Raw genomic sequence first — 22,280 nt, forward strand, 5'->3', positions numbered from 1 at the left:
GCTACCTTGTTTAGTTAATACTATGTAGAAATTGTGCAACATTACAACATAAAACTGTATAATTAAAAAGTGAAACAGCAGCAGATTCATTCGCACCTTCCTTCAATAACATCCCTGTTTACACCCACCTCTGCTTCATCTCCCAGGCCCTCTCATTGACCCAGTCCCTGGTTCTGCTCGCAGCTGAGCGTTCAGCTGCAAGCACCAGACAGAGTCGGGCCAGTTTGGGACGGTTTCTCTCCAGGTAGCTGTAGGAGTCCTCCCGCAGCTGGTCCAGAACTTCAGGTCTGCTCTCGTCCAGAGACACCTGAGCCCTCATCATGGGGTTGAAGCGGAAGTAGACATCCGGAGCCAGCAGGTCGTCCAGCAGCGTGTGGACACCCTCGGTGTCGGTGGCGCTGCAGATCAAGTTGCTGATTTTAGCTCTGAGGCTCGTGGAGGTGGCCGAGCTCCTTTTCGCGTTGTCATAACGACCGGTGCCGAGTGACAGGACGCACTGAAAGGGTTGTCTGGGCCACAGGAGGCGGCTCTCGTGGACCGCTAACGCACAAGGGTTGTTCATGAGGATTCCACCATCCTACACATGAAAACAAATGTGAATATTTGGTGAATATATTATAAAAATATAATACATATATAATTTATACATATATATATATATAAATATATAATACATATAATATAAATTCTGAATATATTCAGCTTCTGATTCAATCATGGACTGTAAATATGTTTGATTACAGTTGAATATTGTTTTATTGAATTGGATAAATGTTTGATTACAGTTGAAAAGTGTTTGTAGTTTAACCTTCTGAGATTGTATATGTATGATGTATACAAAGCAAATCAAAGAATTTCTTCTCTCACCTGGTGAATGTCGCTTTTTAGCGTGACCTCCTGGAAGTATCCTGGCGCAGCTGATGACGCCCGCACTGCCTGCCACATGGGATAGCCGGATCCTCCCGGATAGCGACTGAGTGATCCTGGCTTGTGGTTGTAGTTGCAAAAAACGAAAGCCTTGGGACTCGAGCCCCAGTTCACCACAGCGCTGACCGCTGACACCTGTTACACATTGAATGAAAGACGTGAGAGAAGGAACGATTATCATCACAACATATATTTCTGCTCTTACCTTAGGACTCAACTCATCCCTGGCTGTTTTTATAAGAACTCTCTCACCCAGCTTCTCTCTAGACATAACAAAAATCAGTTTGAATACAGGTAAGAATTGTTTGATTACAGTTCAAAATGGTTTGATCGTAGTTGAAAATTGTTTGATTACCCTTAGAAAATGTTTGATTACAGTTAAAATTGATTGATTATATTTAAAAAACGTTTGATTCCATTTAAAAATGGTTTGATTACAGTTGAAAATTTGACTAAAGTTGAAAATTGTTTGATTACAGTTTAAAAAAAAATTGATTACAGTTGAAAAATGTTTGATTACAGTTAAAATTGTTTGATTACACTTTAAAATTGATTATAATTGAAAATAGTTTGATAACATGAAAAGTGTTAAATTACAGTTGAAAATTGTTTGATTACAGTTGAAAATTGTTTGATTACAGATTTGCTTACTAAAAGAAAAACAACGTAACCAACCGTAGAATCGTTTCCCAGGTCTCAGAATTATAATAAGAGTGATTCCAGCCCATCTTCATGGTCCCGACCAAACGGTTTTGCTGAAACACTTCGGAGCCAAAGCGTCTGTACATGTCAGCGCACTCATCCAGGGAGAAATGAGCCAGGCCCAGCATGAAGGCCAGAACAGCACCTTTCAACAGACAGATATATTTTTTGAACTTTATCAGAGGTATATTATTTTAAACGGATGTACCTGTGCTCACACCACAGATGTAGTCAAAAAGCTGGTGGACCTTCTTCCCTGTTTCTGCTTCCAGAATCTTTAACAACTGAAGGGGTACCAGTCCTCTGCAAAAAAACAAACAAACATCAAAAATACAATAGTTTGTTTCATCAAATAAAAACTTCTTTCGGTTAAAAAAAGTCAGTCGTCCTGGCCTTTGAAAGTGCCACTTTGTTTAGATGATAGGATGATGGGATAATTTAAAGAGATTAGGATTACACCCTGAGGTAAACCCTAAGGTTATCAGCTGCAGAAATGTAACTGCATTTTAAGTTGATACTTAAATCATCGAAGTTGTTTTATTGATTCACATGTGTGCTTTGTTATATATAAACGTGACTCCTTGGCAAATGTATACACTGTCTCAGTGCTCCTCTTGGCTTTATCGTTGTCCTTACCTTGTTCCACCCCCATCTATCGACAGCACTCTGATGCCATGACCTTTGACTGGGTCCACATAGCCAATGAGAGCCAGACTTTCTCTGATGGCACTCTGAAGGTTCGGGTCGTCTCTGTAGTCTCGTCTGCGTTTCAGTAAAACTGCTGCACTTTTCTCCTAAAATCATCATCAAAACATACAAAAAAAAAAATCAAAAAAAGAAATTTTGGTTGATGGGTTTGTCACTGACCTGCCACATTAACGCTTTGCATGATGGGTAACGGTTGAGTTGTTCATTCAGCGCCTCCACACAGCTGAGGACAGCGTCTGAGGATGATGCCCGTCTCAGAGAGTTGACTAAAACACAAATCAGCTCCTCAGATTGGCGTTGGTTCCCAATATACTGCTAATAAAAAGGGATTATATATATATATATAACAGTGAAGAGTTCAATCCTCAGATTACCCAACTCACCTTTTTATCCAGAGTCATCTTGGCTGGAGGTTTAACTTCCGAGCAGGGATTCAGGTCGGGGATGGCAGTGGTGGGATGGCGCAGACAATCTAGAAAAGATACATTCGTAGGATTCTCAGCTGCGATCAATACATTTTTTATCTCTGTAGCTTCATCCACATCTGGGCTCCTTTCACCTTTAAAGTATTGATTGATGTGACCTGACATTTGGAGATGGTTCTCCCCAAAGTTCGTTGTATTTGGACTGCTGTGGAAAAGGTTCCGTGTTCCAGAGGTGCTGTACGTGCCTGCTTGACCCTGAGAGGGGTTTTTGGCAGTTGCTGGAGGTGATTCAATCTTGTTCTGACCTCTGAGTTTATGATGGAAGTACTTATTGATGTGGCTCGTCAGATAATGATAGCTCTCTTCCCAGCTGGTCGAAGGATGATGAGATTCCTTTCTTGCCAGGTCAGCTTTGGTTTCCTCCGACATGACAGAAGGCTTCTGCCTGCGTCTTCTGCTTATTTGAAAGAGTTGAAGTTTGGATGTTTCTTTTTGCGTTTCTTCTCTCACATGTCGACGTTTTGAAGCTCTTTCCAAATGATTTGTGTTGCCGACCAGATCTTTCTTAAAATAAGTATTTATGTGTGCAGACAGTCGCATAAAGGACTCGCCAAGAGGTCTTTTCAAGAGACTGGTCTGTGCTTCATCAACTTGCCCGATAGGAGCTTGAGCTTTAAATGAATTCCCCTCAGAGGAGTAAAATCGCACACATTTAAGAGGTCTTATTAACTTATTAGACGTATCATGTACCTGCCCTGTGTCGTAGCCTTTTCTAGCTATTCTACAACATCCAGAGGGTGACAGTGAATATCTGTGAATGTCCACACACAGTTGTGTTCTGGAGTACTTCCTGGTGAAGCTCATCTTTGGACCGATGAGGAAATGTGATGAGCAGCCCAGAATTCAATGGAAACCTTCACAAGCAAAAACACCACAATTAGATCAAGGTTCAATGTGACATTTTAAAAGATGTTTGTGAACCATTTGCTCTAACTTCCTGCGAAAACTTATATTTATTTTATTTTGTTTTGACCTAGACCTAGTCGTAACAGCTTTCCTTTAAAAAAAAAAATCCAAACATCAGCTTCAAAAGCTACTTAAGTTGACTGTATACTCTAGTCCTCAGTCATCACCAGGATCTTCATTGTTCCCTTAGCTCTGCAGCACCTAATGAATGCTGCCATCTAGCATCTAAGTGAAACACAAAAATAAAAAAAAAACCTGTAAACTTATACGTTAATTTTAAATTAAATTATAAAATAAATACATTTTATTCACTCTTTATCAAAATAAAATAAAATAAAAAGATTTTGAAGCTAATTAAAAATGTTAAATTCTAATCAATATTTATTTATTCAATAAAGATTTAAATGTATGATGGATTTTTACAAACCTGTGAATGACTAATGCTTATAAAAGGGAGAATTATTGTCAATCAATTGTTGTCACTCACATGGTTACTGAAGGTCAAACACACGAAAGCTACCCTGACCTTCACAACAAATAATCTCAAGACAATCTTTCAGTTACTCACGTTTTTTCTTCTTACTCAAGTTCTTTCCTCTCCTTTAACTCGACATGAGTGCCAGAAGTCACTTCTCTGTGTGTTTACAAAATAATCTTTGCTTACAACATCAAATCCTATTGGTTAAGCCATGCTGTCAGGGGGGAGGGTGGTAAGCTTGACCAATGCTCTGCAAGACCCTCACACTCAAGATCATGTGTTGTAACTGCTGACTGACATTCGAAACATGCTGGCTATAATTACCTGAAAACAACACTCCTCACTCAACTAGCTTCACTTTCAGGTTGAAAAAAAAAAAAACGTCTACACAATAAAATACTTCTGTTTCTTGAAGACTAATGAACTATAATAACTACAAAAAGAAACATCTATAGTATTTCATTAAATACATGAATCAGTAACACAAGTCTTCAAGAGTTATGAATTAAAAATTAATAATTTATTAGTCACAACTGAAATAAACTAAGCTGACAGTAAAGTTAGTTCACTTCTCGTTAGACAGAGACATCTAGTGGTAGCAGTTCGACACTTCAGCTCATCCGTTTATTAAACGTGAAACAGGAAATTCAGGTTCTCTTTATTGACACATTGGTGTACCGTTTTGATTTCACATTAAAACAACAGATCAAATATTACGTTTTCACATGTACATTTAGAATCAAATGAGTCTTTATGATTTCTTTTCGCAGCGACCAGTCTGGCAGTCCTGGCGTCCGGTCAACTTCAGGCGGTTCATGGCAAAAACGCTGTAGGCCTTGTCCAGCATCGGTCTAAGAGGGGCCCAGGTCATCAAGTTACCCAGGAAACCAAGACCTACAGCTTTGTACATCACCGCAAACGCAGGCACGCCACTGTGAACCTGCCGAACACAGCCAATCAGAGAAACTGTCATAGACACAGGCATTTGTAAGAGGTGGGTTTTTTATTTTCTTTAATCACACAAGGCTGACCTGGTCTTTCTCGTCTATAACATGCATTTCCTTCATTGCCATTTCGTAGCTGACTCCATTGTATTGGGTTGCATCGTAGGCAGGGTGTGAGATGTCGATAAAGGCCGCCTTCTCTGGCTTGTTTCTTTGGAAGAATTCCAAACATCGAATTTCTGTCACGCATATGGGACAGAGTCCGTCATAAAGGACCTAGATAAACGAACACAGCAAGAAATCTTTAATTATATATGAAACTTTTCAATCTGTTGACAATACTGTGCTTTTTTAATCTTGGAAATGATCAAATATTAGCTTTAGAACTGCTTCTTCTCTAATTATACTTACTACTTATTATTCTGCTTGCTCTAGTTACAGTTCCATCCAATTACCAAATGATTGATTAGGAAACATGTTTTTTTATTTTTATTTTAGGCCATCCATTGTGTTTTCTGTCTTTATACACGTATTCTTAGTTGAAACGACGCATGGTGAGCTTGAGGACTAAAACCCTAATCTAATGAGGGTATATGTAAGTTTATTTTTAATGCTTTATTTTAAAATTCCTTATTCATTCCTTGACAGAAAAGCATGTAGTAAGAAACGAGGACTAAACATGGTTAACTTCAACTTGGGAAATGTTACATGGCGTTTGTTTACTTTGAGGAATTTTAAAGAAAGGCAGAATGAAAAACAAATCTACATGTCATTAAGGCAACCAAAATGACCAAAGGGTGACTTACAACTGAATATAGTCTTAATGCGTTCCTTAAGGCTTAGAAGTGAAGCGCAACAATAAGAAGGCTTAGCAAGGATAAACCTATATTTGTTTAGTTTTGACTAATCCTACAAAGTCAACAATCATCTTCTGGGTAATTTTACAAATGTAAATTTTGCAAAACTTAAACGTTTTTAAAAAATGTTTCTTATATTGAATATTGTTTTGATTGTTTATTCGCATTGTGACCGTGGTCTGGAAAAGCGCTATATAAATAAAAATGACTTACTTACTTACTTATAATTCAACCTGTTTAATTGAGATACAACTTTGTTAATTGTCTGTATTTGAAGCGATATTAGAATAAAACATTTTAACTTGTCCATTCCATATGTCGCATACCTTAAGGTTAGTTCACAGAGAACTTATTATTGAACACGATGTTGTGTTCTTACAGATATGATGCAACAGGAAGACCCAAGTGTTGTGGCCGAAAAAATTGAGATGGATGTTTTCTTTGTGGACAAAAAGGATGAGAGTAAGTTTAAGAAAACCTGTGTTCTACAAACTACATAGACAGGAGAAAATATTAGAATTCGGATTACCACGTGATACATTAAGCAAATTAAATAACTAATATTGGAATATATAGTATTATATATAATATATTATTTCAAGAGGAAAAATGACTATACCATCACAAGGGAAACTTTAAAACTAGAAGTGGCGAATCGCCGTGCAGGCAGTATAACAAGGGGCTAGATCATGACTGACATTGAACCCTAACAGCTAAAAATACCCAGTGAGCTTGACTTTCTGCTCCAAGTGAAGGACGATACAGGCTGCTGCACAACTCTCGGCACACACTCCTACAAGGTGATACGCCATTATATTATTACAACTTGTGAATGAGCGTGTGTGTGGGTAAAGTTGAGCTTAAACACGTGGATAACTTTGTGTGTTGAGCCAATGTTGCCATTGTGTTAATACACGTCTCCCACTGCAACTTCTTTTTACACCTTTTTCATTTTAGGACGATACTTCTACTTAAAAAAAAGAAAAAAAGTCAGGGAGTTTGTTTCCATTTAATTTTCATTCATAATATCAGCATAGATAATTCACATTTCAATACATTGATGTTTTTTTAGAACACATTTCCGCGCGCTGTTAGCATCCACCACCACAACCGCTGTAAAATAACGTGTTGATACTTTAACTTTTTTTGTTTATTAAATGAGTGATGTTTCCAATCTTACCCTGACATTGGACTTGGAGGTCTGGTGTTGACATCTACCGATGACAGGTATCAGTCTAGTCGCCCCGTTTGCGTTCAAACTATAGCATACTCTCGATAAACGCAGACTTGTTCTCAAGTTAGCCAACATCCCACCGGTGTTATTTCAAAATAAATAGCTATAGCTACAAGCTAATGTGGCTAACACCCGCCTAACTCACTAATCTTTCGCCCGCGGTCACGTTGCGTCAGTAAGTGAGAACCTTAAAGAATGTTCACGAGCACTCGAGCAGACAAAAAAGCTTCTGTAATGCGACAAAACGCTTCCGTGTCACGCAAAAACAATGTTTGGTAACAACAGCTGACCGGAAGCACAGCAGCGTCAGAGAGGCGTGATGGGGGCGTGTCTTCTTGCTGAGGCGCTGGAAGAATACGTCCAGCTGAGCTGCTGACCATTCACACCCTAAAAATATTCCTTTTTCCTTTATTTTTCTTTCATCCGCCCTCTGCACAATATGTGCTGCTGGATGTGTCCACACGCCCAAGTTAAGAGCACGTATTGTTATTTTAACATGGTGGTCATATTTACCAAAAAGTTCTCTCACACATATCCAAACAGAATAAACTACTAAATTGTATATAATATAGTAGTTTATTCAGTTTGTCGTTTTAGGGTATATCTATCTCTCTCTTTATATATTATATATATATATATTTTTAAACATGTCTGTGAACAGGTTTTCTGTAAAAAAAAAAAAAAAAAGAAAAAAAGAAAGGAGACACAAAGTAAGAACATTTCCGCTCTTTTAAAGAACATTCATACATGGGTGGTTGCATTTTTTTAATGTAATGTAATGTGTCATTCTTAACAAGTACTAACATTAAATCCTCTTAGTACTCAATAGACTTCCATTTTAATTGATGGTTTCATGAAGTGTACTAGTGTTCAAGCAAAGTGTACTTCATTTCAACTGTTATATTTTAGCAGCTATTTGTCGTTTTGAAAATAACATTTAGTTTTTCCTAACTTACTTAAAAATGTATAGTATATAAGTAAGTAATGGTTATTTCTAGTGCGCCTTTGTAGACCAGGGTCACAAAGCACTTTAACAAACAATACACAGTTAAAATATATACTTAAAAGATCAAGACACATAAGACAAACAAAGGAGTCCAAGAAAGTCAGAGAAAAGCCTGCACAAATAAGAATGTTTTAAGATGTTTCTAGGCTTTTATTTATTGCCTGTAGCCAACAAGGTAACAGAGCCTCACATTTCCCACTGGCACTAGATGAGTCCCATGGTTTCCCGCACATGCTTCTCATCTGGATCCATTCTCTGCAAAAAAAATCTACTGTAATCAGTATTAAAATGTCCTTAAATATAGTATTTCGATTCTGTCCAAGAATTCAAACCAATGTGTTGAAAGCTCCATGTTCATATTTGTTATTTATTTTTGTTTGTTTGTTTACTAAATTAAACATTTCTCTGCATGTATTAATTAAAGCAAAAATAATTGTGTCCTAAATAAATAATAAGTTTAAAATAACATTGATTAATTTGTACTCACAAAACAATTTCTTTTTGCCAAATCTTTAAAAAATACTCGAAATGTTTATTAAAATTATATTTTTATAAAGTCCTTAATATGTTTTCCATTATGTTCGTAAATGTGAAATCCAAAATTAATTATATCTACCAGACATTGTTCTCAAATGTCCATTTCATTTGTCGTAAACCCTAAATTGTTTCTCTATCCATCAAATCACTACAACTCAAATCTGGGTGGAAACATTCAATCAAAATAATGTGAACTAATGAGAACAAGTCAGCAACAATAGGTGTCACGTCTGCGAGCGGTTTGGATAGCTCAGTGACTATTTTTAAATTCGTCATCTGACTTCTAAAAGCCTTTATGTCACAGAGGCGCCAGGAATGTTTTCTGTGAGACGTCCCACCACGTCCAATGTTAGTGGAACAATAGAGCCCAAATCCCACTCTGTGTTTTCAAAGACAAAGTGTTTTCACTTGTGTGTCTTTCATCCACCCCTCCAAAAATTCAAAACATGAGCTTTGTAGCCTTCGTAGAAACGTGTTATGAATCTGTTGGCTTGTGTATTTTTTTAAAGACAATACTTGTCGCAGTTGATCAATTATAACGTTATTTGTTCAGGCTGCTGGCCACTATATCTTTTTGTACACCACACAAATATGTTTACTTCTTTGTTTTTAGGCTTCTTTTAGGATGTTTGCTCGGTTTAAACAAATATTGTTTAAATAGTCCTAAACAGCAGAACAAGTTTCTACTAACGGATGGAGGTACATAAATTACCTACTTACTTACTTACCTTTTTGTTGTCCTTTTGTTTCCTTAGTTATGTCTCCCATTTTTCTTTTTACTATAATTGTTGTTCAACTAGAATCAATACAATGCTTGAAAACAATCTGCTTTTTGTGAAAACGTATTACAATATTGTGCAGTTAAAATCAATCAATCAATATACATCTTTTCCTCCAGTTTTTATTAATGAAAGATAATAAATTGACTTTTTGTGTTTACATTTTAAATAAAGGTGCATCAACTCTTGCTCAAGCCTGAAGCCGAGCCAATTATTTGTCTAGAGGCTTGAACTGAAGTCCTGGTAGTTTTTTTTTTCTCTGTAAGCTGACTTGTATTTAACATGCAAGCACACGTGATGAGATCTGAAGTCTCACAACTGGGCCTCTCTGAGGGAGAGCATAGTCAGCAGCAGCAGGTTGATAGAGCAGTACATGTACGAGCAAAGGTGAACACCTTTCAAGATAGTCTTTTCGGGCTATGCTACAACAGGATCTCAGAAGAAGTTTGTTTTCTTTTAATCGTTTTTTTTAATCTTCTGTCCACAGACAGTGAAGGCAACATGCCCCCTCCAGCAGCAACAAATCTCGGCTACATTCCACCAGATGGGGGCTGGGGCTGGGTCGTCGTTTTGGGATCTTTCATTTCCATCGGATTCTCCTATGCTTTTCCAAAGTCCCTCACCATCTACTTTACGGAAATTCAAAAGTATTTTTCCGTCTCCTACAGCGAGATAGCATGGGTTTCCTCAGTCATGCTGGCTTCTATGTATGCAGGAGGTTAGTGACACTGACGTGAAAAACTTTAATGGATTTTAGTAATTAAATGTAGACAATGGAGGAATTTTCCACATGGAAATGTCTGACATTCCTTTTTTTTCGTAGGGCCTGTGAGCAGCATTCTTGTCAATCGCTATGGCAGCAGACCTGTGGTCATGGTTGGGGGGGTCATGGTCAGTGCTGGCATGGTGCTGGCGTCTTTTGGAACCAACATTATGCATCTGTACATCTGTGTCGGGGTAATAGGAGGTAAATAATCCTGTGTTTTTCTCCAGTCGATCATGTGATGTTTCCCATCAACAAGCCAGTCGAATGTCCAACTTTCTGAAATACCTCTAGAGATTAGGATACAGGATTCTTCGAAGGAAGTAGTTAATCTCCAAAGTCGACTTTTTATTTTTAAATGAATCAGGATTTTGTATTAAAAAAACTACTAATTTATAAACTACTTATTTTAGGTAGGTATATTTACCTTTATTTATATGTGTTTGTGTGTGTGTATTTTAATGGTTTGTATAATATTGGGTAAAATGCACATATAAACAGTAGGTTTGGGTTTTTAGAATAGCTTGATACACTTCAATATTGCAATTTTTTTTTTTTAATACGCCATTAATATTCAACAGCACTTTATCTATTTCATTTTTTTTTTATCATGGTTCCTTTATAGATCAGGGGGTCAATTGCTCCAATATTACTGCCTTAATTTTTTAAGACATTCTTATTTGTGCAGACTTTTCCCTGACTTTCTTGGACTCCTGTTTTATGTGTCTTGATCTTTTAAGTATATATTTTAACTGTGTAATGTTTGTTATTGTTACAGTGCTTTGTGACCCTGGTCTAGAAAGGCGCTATAAAAATAACCATCACTTTCTTGCTTACTCACTTTATTTATCTCTCATTATCCGAAAAGGTGTCCTTTGACATGAACATTATTATTAACCCTTTTCTTTTCAATTACAGGTTTTGGTCTCGCTTTTAACCTGCAGCCTGCCTTGACCATCATTGGAACTTACTTCCACACCAAAAGGCCAATGGCGAACGGTCTGGCGATGGCAGGAAGTCCAGTGTTTCTCTCCACTCTGGCCCCACTCAATCAGTATCTGTTCGATTGTTTTGGCTGGAGAGGCAGCTTCCTCATACTGGGAGGCATTCTGCTAAACTGCTGCGTGGCCGGGGCTTTGATGAGACCGGTGAAGAAAAATGTCCCAACAAAACCAAAAAGTGTGGCACTGGAAGATGGCAGCCCAGCGGGCACAAATGCTCCGACTGAGAACCTCCTGCAGGATGGAAACAAAGAAGAAAACAAGCCTCAGAAGTGTTTTCAGCAGTGCATTGACGTGTCGCTGTTTAAACACAGAGGTTTTCTTATTTATCTCATCGGCAACGTGGTGATGTTTTTTGGCTTCTTCGCACCAGTTGTCTTCCTGGCACCGATGGCCAAACACCTGGGGGTCGATGAATATTCAGCAGCATTACTGCTCTCTATTTTTGCTCTAGTGGACATGTTCACCCGACCCTCCACCGGCCTGATCGGAAATTCCAAGTGGATCCGTCCAAGAATTCAATACTTTTTCAGCTTTGCTGTGGCGTTCAACGGAGTCTGCCACCTCCTGTGCCCCCTGGCGACCGGATATACAGGCCTTGTTGTGTACGCCGTCTTCTTTGGTTTGGCTTTTGGAATGGTCTGCGCTCTGCTCTTTGAAGTTCTGATGGACCTGGTTGGAGCTCATCGCTTTTCCAGTGCAGTCGGGCTGGTCACCATAATCGAGTGCGGCCCGGTGCTTCTTGGCCCTCCACTTTCAGGTTTGTTAAAATGTCTTTTGAAGTTTGTTTAAGACTTGGTTTATGTTTGGTAAGAAGTATGAATATAGCCTTCGAAATGGAGATCTAAACGTCTTCCTTCAGGTTGTTGTATCCTTTTATCTATTCATCAAATTTTGTCAGTTCTGCCACCTTCAACACTTAAATTGAAACCTTTTAATTTCAACATGAATGAATGTCTTTTGTTAACAAATCACAATATGTGATATATTTACCACGTTAATTTCATATCATTTATACAGTAAAATCATAAATCGGAACTTGAAAAAGCACTTAAAATAACACGGACCTTCCTCAAGTCTCTCTTTATACCCATATTGTTTATTTGACTAATGTAATTGTCAATATAATTTATAGGTAAGTTAAATACTGACTATCACATAATCTCCTCTGCAGATGTTTTTATGTAATAAAAATGGTTTAATTTAACATTTTGAAACACAAATCAAACCAATTTCAACTGTAATCAAACCATTTCAACTGTAATCAAACAACTATTAACTGTGATTCAAATTCAACTGTTCATTCTTTCAGGATTCCTCGTAGACATATTTGGAGACTACAAGTATATGTACTATGCGTGCGGCGTGCTGATGTTGGTGCCAGGTATATACTTCTTCATCATGAACTACTACAACTATAAGAAACTGGATGAGGAGAATGCCCGAAGTCAGGCCGTTGGGATGACGATAGATGAAGAGGCGATTCACGTTAAGATGATCCAAGATGAGAAGACGACGAATCGATGAGAGACTGATGACTTCCATGTCTGAGGTTTAAAGATGGCACTCAAAATGCTTTTGATTGTTTCACTTTCCAAAATCAGCTACTTTCCATACTGAAGCAAAGAAGAAGGTCATTGCTTGTGTGCCTGTTGACAGTATTAGACTTATATAGATGAAAATGATCAAAGTTATCCTCTTGTAAACATACTTTATGATATTATTATATGATATGATGCCACTAACATTGAGTTCTGAGAATTGTAGTGCATAATATACAGTTGAAATGTTCATATATGAAATAGAAAAACAACAGACACAATTTGTTTGTTCATTTGTTATAACCAGGTGTTAGCGGAAGTGATGGCAGCTATAAAGCTCATGTCTGCCTCATTAAATAATACAAATGTGCCAAAATAAACCTCAGTTGTTTTCATAAGAACATTTTTGTAACTTACAATAACTGATTAGATGTCAATATTTTCATAACAATTGTAAATTATTATTAGTTTAAATATATATATATTTTGGCCATAAATGACAAGATATGACATATTGGTCTTTCCTTGTTTGTTGTACAGAAAAAAGACGATTTTTTGACGGTTGAAGTTTAATTAGGTATCCATGTTTATTGTTTAACTTCTTTCTTTGTCTCTGTTTTCTGTTCCACTGAGTTTTCATTTAAATTTCAAATCACGAAGTTATGGCGTTAAAAAGGTGTTTTTTTTTCTTCATATTTGCCACTAGATGGCAGTAAGCACTAACATGTGTGAATCAGCTGTGGCTCATATGGTTACCTCATTGATTGTGATTTGTTTTATTGTGCATAAGTAACAATAAAGATATACTTCTTTGTGGAGTTTGGCTCTGAATAAATGGGTTTACACTAGCTTTATACTTTACACATAAATAAATCAAAATAAGATGTGAAAAAATATATATTTTCCTTGATTCATTTTTATATATTAAGCATGATACAGATGTACAACATAAGTTTTAGTTGTCAGCCCACTTTAAAATCGTTCATGGACAACACGAGTAAGTTGCTTTTGAAGAAAACTTGACTCATTAATCTTACTTCTCAGAACCCAGTCGGATTCTGTAGCACCTTCTCATGAGAATGTTTAATGTTGAGGAAAATTTTAGATTAATGCGAGATGTCTCTCCACTGATGGCGAAATGCATGGATGCATCGTATTTACCTCACGCCTGTTTTGCTTTTGGAGAAATGTAGGACTTGTGTGTGTAAATGTATATACATATTCTACGGGAAAGTCACACATAGAACCACCTCAAATCTTTATTCCATTGTAGTAAACTGTTATATAGTAAAATGCGTTTATTAAAACACACTATTTATTAAATAAAAACTGAGTTTCAGTTTTTAATGTAGAGTGAAGGTAATTCAAATCCAAATTGTGTATTTTGATATCTAAGCTAGTTTATAACAGTACAATTTACAACAATGTCCCCATTAAAAAAAAAGAAGGTATAATTGTGTTAATCTCTGTAAATTCACCATTAAATAGCTAAGTAGCTTATCTACAATAGTTTACATACTACCGAGGAGGTTTTTATGAAAGAAAAACTTATGAATATTTTTAAAAGGTCCTGTGTCCACTTCCAAACGGAGGCCGTTGTGACGAAAAGGCAATGATGGTCCACATCAATACCATGAGAATTGCAATCAAAGCAGAAACGCCACACCACCTGCTTTATGTCGCCACAAAATCACATCCAGGGAAATGGAAGCTCTTTATTACACATGTATGGGTAAATGATCCTTCCTCATCACGTCCCTGTGAGGTCTGTATTGAACCGCTTTGAAGAGAAAATTGCCGATAAGAGTGAGTCAATAAGCTCATTTGCTACCTTTGATAACATTATGTGAAACCTAGATGGACCAGGCGGGTGTGTTTCCGAGACTCTCAGAGGATTGTGTTACTTCTACAACACAGGTATCACCACGGCCATGTGGAAGTGGTCGACGTGACACGGCATCAATTTCAATAGAAACTCACTTAATGGGCTTAAGTGAGAAGCGCTGGTTTGCAACGTCTTCTCACTCTGACGAACTGTGACCGATGCTCGTAATTCTTACTTTAATTAGAACCACAAGGATTTGATCCAGAATGCGTCGTGTCCATGTTTACTACGAGTTAATGGCTGGACTATTTTGGCTAATCCTCCAGCTTCTATAACGTTTTTTTTCTCGTTAAGCTTGAGATAGTTAGAGAAGATGGGAGCACTACCAACATAAGGGTTGCTTATAATCTCTGATAATCTTTGTCCGAGGCTGAAGAACTAATCTATCTTCACACCGGCAACTCCGATTCATGGACACGTCACTGCTCTATAAATAAAGCAGATGGTGATGATGTTTCCTTATTCTCACACTCTTGCAGAGAAGCGAACAATAGCTAGGATGTTTTATTATTGCTCACAAAGGTAAGTAAGTAAGTAATTAATTTGTATTTATATAGCGCTTTTCCAGACCAGGGTCACAAAGCGCTTAAACTAACAAAACAATACTCCATAAAATATATACTTTAAAGGTCAAGATAATACTGATAAGTTCAAGAAAAACAAGGAAAAGCCTTAACAAATAAAAGTGTTCTGGAGTCCAGCTAAACTATTTTGTCCAAGCCCCCCTGATTTAACCAGCATATATAAATTGACTTGCAATTGACTCCCAGTCCGCACAGCCAAATGGTTCTTCAGAGTTTTTCACAGCCTGCTCAGGGTATTCCATTCCCAAAAACATAAAGAATAATCTCTCTGTAGCTCCGCCTCAGTCACTTTATTGATAAAGAATAACACATGCCCTAGGTATCTGGGTTAGGCTCAAGTCCCCCTGAGATCCCTATTAGGGAATGGGAAGTAGAAAATGAATGACTAAGTGTTTTTGTATAAAACTCTTCCCCTTTTTTTTTCCTCATGCTACTCAGTGTTTTACGTTTATTTTCTTTACTAATTAATTCCATATTAGGGTATGAGCCTCTGTATGTTTTTTAATAAAATAATTTCTAATGAAAACAAAATCACACATGGTACAAATTAAATTCAATGTTTTTGAGCTTCTGTAAATTTCATCTCCATGCTGTTTTCTTAAAGAAAAAATGAACAACAAATGAATGACAAAAGAACATTTGTTAAAAAGTGACAAATCAGTTTGATGTTCTCTGCCTTTGGCATTATCCATTTTTCTATGTTTTGTGGGTATCAACAACCAAATTCCATAATAATTACTTCACTTTAAAACATCACGTTAACGTGGCCGAGCTGCAGCTGCATCCATGACAGACCTGGGCAAAGAAAACTTTCATTTTCCACCAATGATCTCTCCCTCCCTCCCTTTCTGTCTTTTAATGTAATTTTCAAAATATTTTCTCACATAAAGGCATGTTGTTATTAAGCTCGAATGGTACTGAGTAGCTGCCTGGAGAATCCCCCGGGTAAATTATTTCCCTTTTGTCTGCACTAGAGCTTCTTCTCTATCGTCGTGTGCATTCATTGTCGATGCAAGAACAAGTGCCACTGTCAAAGACTGCAACCTCTGGTCAGCTTCTGTAATTAATGAACCGCTGCTGTCAGTTCTTTCGTGCCCACCGCTCTTACAGACGTATTGAAATGAAGTTTATCTGGAAGCGTTTCACGTTCACTTCATGCTTCTTCAGCTTATGTAACTGACAGTTTAACAACAAGATAATTATACAATTTAAAGTCTCAAGTTACTCAATCACAGCTAATGCTTGTAAACTGAGTTACAGCGCAAAAGTATTTAATGAGATTAGCTATAATTACTTCAAAACAAAAATTCCCAAACAAAAATAAACAGTTTTTTTTCTGTAGACAATTTGAAGAATGTGTAAATTATCATCAATGTGCACATTTAGCCCAATTTTCCTTGTTGACAATGCCAAACCCCTAACCAATATCCTTAATCTGCCACTCAAAATACATTTAGCCTTTGTACAAACAATGCACATCTGCTTGTGAAGGCTCTCCACTGCCTATTAGAACTATTGTTCCTCTTTATCAGGCGGACACAGACGAGCATACAGCCGGAGCTGTCTGGGGACAGTCGGGCTGTTCTGCGCGCATTACAGAGCGACTACAAGGATTGTGCTCCGGATTATAATCTCTCTTTTGAACAGCACACTGAATGGCTCTGCTGCATGAGCAAAACAAGTCAATGACATCAGCTGCCCTCGAGCGCGGCATCATCGTCAAATCGTGTCCACATAAAGCCCAACATAAAGTCCAACATAAGCCATGAGTTGGATGGTCTATCACGGCAGCACACTTGAGTGACCAGCCTGCCCCGAGAGGCGTTGGAGTGGGGGTGTTTGGGGGGGGGGGCTTTTCATTTAAGGTCTCAGACTTGATTTGAGGAAAATTGTATTGCATCTGAGATAAGTTCTGCAATAAGATTCCAGCGCTGTGTCCTCAGGGGGTCGTCGCCCAGACTCTGACAAAGACACAAGGCACGGAAAAGGGAGAGAAGCAGAAATAATTATAAGAGCAACTGAAGCGTATCGGCTTGTCCTTGCCTGAAAATGAAACAGCGCAGCACAAAGCGACTGCAGGCACATGTACCCGTTCACACATCTGTGTAATAACACATCAGAAGGGTTTTTAATACCACCATTCTGTTAAAAGAGTTTAACATCTGTTAATATCTAGGCAGGAAGTTCATAATCATCCACTCTGAACTCAAATTACTGTCATCTGTGTGGGAGGCTCGGACGTATTTCAATACCCAGAGTGCATCATGTTATTGTGATCGTCTGCTGTCGGTGCAAACTGACCTTTATAATGGTAAATTACTGCTACAGCGGTGGAAGTAAATCAATGTCCTCACAGGCTCTTAGTGTTTCAAGGGCAGTTTCTCCTCAGTGTCGCTGGGCTGTGCAGAGCGAGCGGTCAAATCTTCGTTTGTCACCCCGAGGATAATTGGCGTCATTCATAAGCGATGAACTACGCAAGAGTGTCAATAAGACGTCTTTAAATGTGCAACTCTGCTGACAGTAATAACAATAGAAGTGGGACACATGGGGACAAAACATGGCGTCTCTCGACAAAGTGTCGCAGTCAATGTGGGCAAAAGTGAAGCTATTTTCTGGTTGGAAGCTTCAAATGTACTTTCTTTAATGACTTCAAGGGTAAAGAACTGGACAGCTGTCAAGGTAAAACATTTTAATCGACAACAAATGTGGCTGTCAACGCACACCGAAAAGCAGAAATGGAAGGATACTGTTAACAAGAGAAGCCAGTTTATCCTGCGTTCCTCTGAGCTCCATTGTCGGGAAGCTATTAAAAACACATCAGTGGGTAACATGACAAGTGTCGGCTAGGACATGAACATGATCCCCTGCAGTTTAAAATGCTCCACAGACACAAATACAGGTCTGTGAGGAGTATACAGCCACAGTTCAGTTGAAAAATACCCTCAATACTCCTTTTTTTTTCAAAATATGAGGGAAATAACATTTTTTTTCTGCACCTACATAGGTGTTCCAGGCTGGTAAATATCTTCTTATAATGACTAACAGCTAGCATTCCTTTTGTGTTAACCAATTGGTAATGATTCAAGAATATCATTTATTACACATAATCTAAACCTATTTAAGGCAGCTCGGTTACTCTCTTACGGGAGCTACAGGGAGCTCTTCTTTAGCTCAAAAATGACCGACATAAACTGCTCTATGTCTGGATTAAACAATTTTTATTACCTTATTTGCCGGCGTGCCCTAATTACCACCTTATAAAGTCTATCTATCTATCTTATTAATTTGTGAACAGACTGCCTCTCACTCCAAGGAAAGTTTTAAACTAAATTAAAGAGCCCTTTGGCTCAATTATTAATCTTCAATATGACAGCTTTTTAAAGTCCTACAAAGCTGTTGTCCTTATTATTTAGCTTTTAGCAGCTTCCTGGTCATTCTTGGGATTCTGTCGTGATATATCTCAAGTTATTTCAGAAATGTGTACCAAACCGATGGTCACAGTGCCTTTGGAGTAGCTCACAGTTCTGAAAAAAAAGGTCTGTGAACCCTGATCTAGGTCATCATTTAGAAAAAATAATTAATAAAAGTTTGTTAAAATTTCCAAGAATCCTCCTTCGATTGTCCCCATTGTGGGACAAATAAAGGATTATCTTTAAAATACTATGTTTTTAACCTTATTCTATGTGTGACTTTCCAGATGTGTGTCATTTTTATTCAATATTTATGTTCTCTACTCGTTTGCTTGGGATTACACCGGTTACTCCAAAAACATACAGAGGTTTATATTGAACTAAACGTTTTCTGTAGGTGTGAATGGCTTTAGTTCCACTGCAGAAAGAAATCAATTGTAAATAAAGAATTAATAATAATATATATTTTATTCAAATTTAAATATGCATTAATTTTCAAGCACACAAGAAATGACCCAAAAAGCAACAGTTTTATAGAAACCCACCTACAGTTTGCCCAAATGTGCTCTGGAATGAATCTTCCCGAGAATGACTAAAATTCATGTTTTGGACCCGACCTTATGACTCGCAGCAATATGGAAGCAGATCTCGTTTGAGGGAAATGATAAGGGTTAAAACGAATGGGTACGCAAACACCCACGCGCACTAAAAAACGCACACGGAAAAGGTATCTTCTGCTTCAATTACATTTGTTGTATCTGTTGTAAGATTTGTTATATGTTTCCATAGTAGCAACAGTCATTTGCAGAATGTTTCTGTATCTTATAAATAACCTTGGAAAGCTCCTAGCTAGTAGAATTGCTTTTTAATGATTGTTAGACAAGAGTTTGTTGAGTTTCTCGTTCAGAAGGTCGAGTTAGGAGCAGTGTGTGGTCAGAAGAGATCACTGTAGAAATATTTGAAGTGAAGCATTTGTTGGTGTTGTGCAGGAAGTTAATTGAATTTGATTTGTGAACATTAACATTTCATACTCCAGGAGCCATTTCGATTTTAGGATGGGAATGCTATGCTACTAACAACGGTACACTACTGCCTCTATACATTATATACTGTAAGTATATTTAAGAAATAGTCACAGTATGTTTTGCTTATTAGTTGAACTCTCATCTTTTACATAGGTTAGGTAGAACTTTATTGAAATTGTTTATTGTTTATTGTTTACATAAGTTACTATACAATCATACCCTTCAAGTCAAACACATGTTTGTGTTGTTATTACCACTCACATACAGTCGTCGAATTATCAACTGTAATGAACTACATTCAAACCATTTTCAACTGTAATCAAACCATTTTTCATCATAATCAAACCATTTTCAACCGTAATCAAACATTTTTCAACTTTCTTCAACAATTTTCTTTGAAGACCTTAACACTGTTAAAGATTGTCATTTCAGTAGAGCTGTTATGCTCTTTACCAGTTGTAGGTAAAAACAACATTTACAGTTGTTAAAGAAACGGTCTATTTCTGTATCTGAACATTACCAGCTGTATCAGTTAATTTCAATAATCCTGAAAATCACTTCAGCAACTCAATCCATCTCTCCTCTAGAGTAAGAAATTCAAGATATTCGCACACGTTTGGCTAGTTTTCACGGCGAGTGAACACTGACTTAAAGGAGGAAAAGAATGATAACATAAGTCACAAAGTGACTCCAGCGCAGCCAATCAGCTTAATGTATTCTAATGTATTCATAAGGACGCGTGTTGGTGATGGATCGACTTCAGTTTATGAAGGTGGCTGGAAAATAAACACAAGTTATATCTTGCTTGCCTGAGGTGGCCTCTCCAAATAAACACCTTCAAATGTATCATCTTAGTTTTCAGTTGGTTGACCAGACAATTAAAATATGTAAAATGCAGGGATTTAACCTCTCGGTGGGCAGAGTGAGGAGCGTATACAAAGGCATGTGAGGGAAAAAAAGAAACACTCTTTGCAGTTACAGCTGGATGATTGCTGAGGTTTTGAAGGGTTATTCAGCCAGGAAAGGGAAATAAGAACTTGTGGGAGGTTCTGAAAAGCCTTGCCTCTCGAGGTGGAGCGTTTATTCTCTCTAGATTTAATCCAAGCTCTGCAATTTACTCCAACATTCAACAATAGATAGATTAATTGGTGACTGTAATTATCCCCTGATGGAGGGGTAACACCACCATGGTCACCCCTGTAATAGCATACTCGGACCAGCGAGAAGAAGAAACGATCCAGCATTCAGTCTCAGATCTTAACAATAAAAAATTGCTTTGTAAAACCTGGCTAAATTTCCCTGCAGTGGGCGTCGCCCTTGAACCACAAGGATGTGTATCCGAGGACGCCACTTTTCATAAAATCTCTTCAAGGCGATGTGGATGATGTCGCTCCTGTCTGATCTTAGAGCAGCAGCACGGTTCAGGGCTAGGTGAAGGGTAGAGTCAAAAGAAGGCGTCCTTTATCACGAGATCCTGATTATCCTTTAAACAACATGATGATCTAATTATCTCACCACAAAATGCCTTTCTACACTCCGCTAATGACAAAGCACTTAGCAGGACTTTCTAGCTCACGCTGCCTCCCCAAATTAATCAGGCTTAATGTTTGAACTCTTTGTCAATTGCTTGTTCAGATCCGATCAAATTGTTTTGAAAAATGGAAGAAAATAAGTAAAAGGTTTCTTAAGAGCAAACCTATTTTAGTTAAAAAAAAAAGGTGTAGATAATAAACATGTGTTTGTGTATCTTGCTTTATTGATTAACTTCCAAAAGATCTTTGGAACTTAACCAGGAAGTGACTGTGGTGCTTTGAACTCATTTTTATGTTTAACCAGTAAGCTGTCCATCAATCAATCATGGAAGACGTGTGTCTTTGTAACACACTCAAAACCATTGAGGCATAGTGAGAACAAAATTACAAATTTAAGTCAAGAAAGAGCATTGCCCTTCCACATTACCCGAAACAAACCTGGTAAGTGTGGCCATCAGAGCAAAACTGAGTAGTTTCAAGTTTCTGTTGCAATATAAAAACAGTTTTCTTTCTATCCACCCATCTATCTTTCTTTCTATCTATCCATCCATCTATAGTTCATATTTCTATCTAAGTGCAGCTCAAAGTTTCCATGATTTGGTGAAAACGTTAAAAAAGAAGTGATCTCTAGACACACATGCTACTGTATATGTTGTTCTGTGAGTGATGGCGAGGACACACAAAGGATGATGGACCAGAGACTTATCAATAATGCATAATATAGTGAGAGGAATGACAGACACTCGTAGGTTATTTCCAGCAGCAAGCCATACATTTGCAGGGCAATAATAATGACTCTTCTCAGGAAAATAAAGGCCACCCTATGCTCCCCATAGTCATAAAGATGACTCACACTTCTATTGGCTGGAAGAAAAATGTTTCCTCTCTCAGGCGCACAGGAGTCATACACAGGAGGTACTTCAACCAGCCAACTTGATATGCAATCATCTCTCTTTACAGAGGAAAGGATACCATT

General features: G+C 37.7%; 3 protein-coding genes across 10 annotated transcripts; 1 reads left to right on the top strand and 2 right to left on the bottom strand.

Moving 5' to 3' along the window:
• LOC148059864 (calcium-independent phospholipase A2-gamma-like) lies at window positions 1-4,358 on the bottom strand. 2 transcript variants are annotated; one of them, XM_087780942.1, is made up of 10 exons: window positions 4,297-4,358; window positions 2,897-3,676; window positions 2,721-2,809; window positions 2,497-2,649; window positions 2,266-2,423; window positions 1,838-1,932; window positions 1,603-1,774; window positions 1,133-1,190; window positions 868-1,062; window positions 1-577 (listed from the first exon to the last, which is right to left on the bottom strand). In XM_087780942.1, the coding sequence occupies exons 2-10, from the start codon at window positions 3,624-3,626 to the stop codon at window positions 119-121; spliced, it is 2,109 nt and encodes a 702-aa protein (XP_087637068.1). In that variant the 5' UTR covers window positions 3,627-3,676; window positions 4,297-4,358; the 3' UTR covers window positions 1-118. The 2 variants fall into 2 exon arrangements, with proteins under 2 accessions (XP_087637068.1, XP_087637067.1); XM_087780941.1 differs by having other exon boundaries at window positions 2,497-2,652.
• A 463-nt stretch (window positions 4,359-4,821) lies between these two features.
• Window positions 4,822-7,520, bottom strand: LOC148059865 (uncharacterized). Its single transcript, XM_087781617.1, has 3 exons — window positions 7,188-7,520; window positions 5,238-5,426; window positions 4,822-5,146 (listed from the first exon to the last, which is right to left on the bottom strand). The coding sequence occupies exons 1-3, from the start codon at window positions 7,314-7,316 to the stop codon at window positions 4,958-4,960; spliced, it is 507 nt and encodes a 168-aa protein (XP_087637743.1). The 5' UTR covers window positions 7,317-7,520; the 3' UTR covers window positions 4,822-4,957.
• Window positions 5,131-13,685, top strand: LOC148059866 (monocarboxylate transporter 2-like). 7 transcript variants are annotated; one of them, XM_087781611.1, is made up of 6 exons: window positions 5,140-5,200; window positions 6,389-6,469; window positions 10,051-10,281; window positions 10,387-10,530; window positions 11,245-12,087; window positions 12,640-13,685. In XM_087781611.1, exons 2-6 carry the CDS (start codon window positions 6,391-6,393, stop codon window positions 12,852-12,854), a joined length of 1,512 nt encoding a protein of 503 aa, XP_087637737.1. In that variant the 5' UTR covers window positions 5,140-5,200; window positions 6,389-6,390; the 3' UTR covers window positions 12,855-13,685. The 7 variants fall into 7 exon arrangements, with proteins under 7 accessions (XP_087637741.1, XP_087637737.1, XP_087637735.1 ...); XM_087781609.1 differs by lacking the exon at window positions 5,140-5,200 and adding an exon at window positions 5,561-6,099; XM_087781610.1 differs by lacking the exon at window positions 5,140-5,200 and adding an exon at window positions 5,561-6,085.
• The last annotated feature ends 8,595 nt before the right edge of the window (window positions 13,686-22,280 follow it).

The sequence above is a fragment of the Callionymus lyra genome, chromosome 19 (genome assembly GCF_982586985.1).
Source record: "Callionymus lyra chromosome 19, fCalLyr1.hap1.1, whole genome shotgun sequence".
In the NCBI taxonomy this organism is placed as follows: Eukaryota; Metazoa; Chordata; class Actinopteri; order Syngnathiformes; family Callionymidae; genus Callionymus; species Callionymus lyra.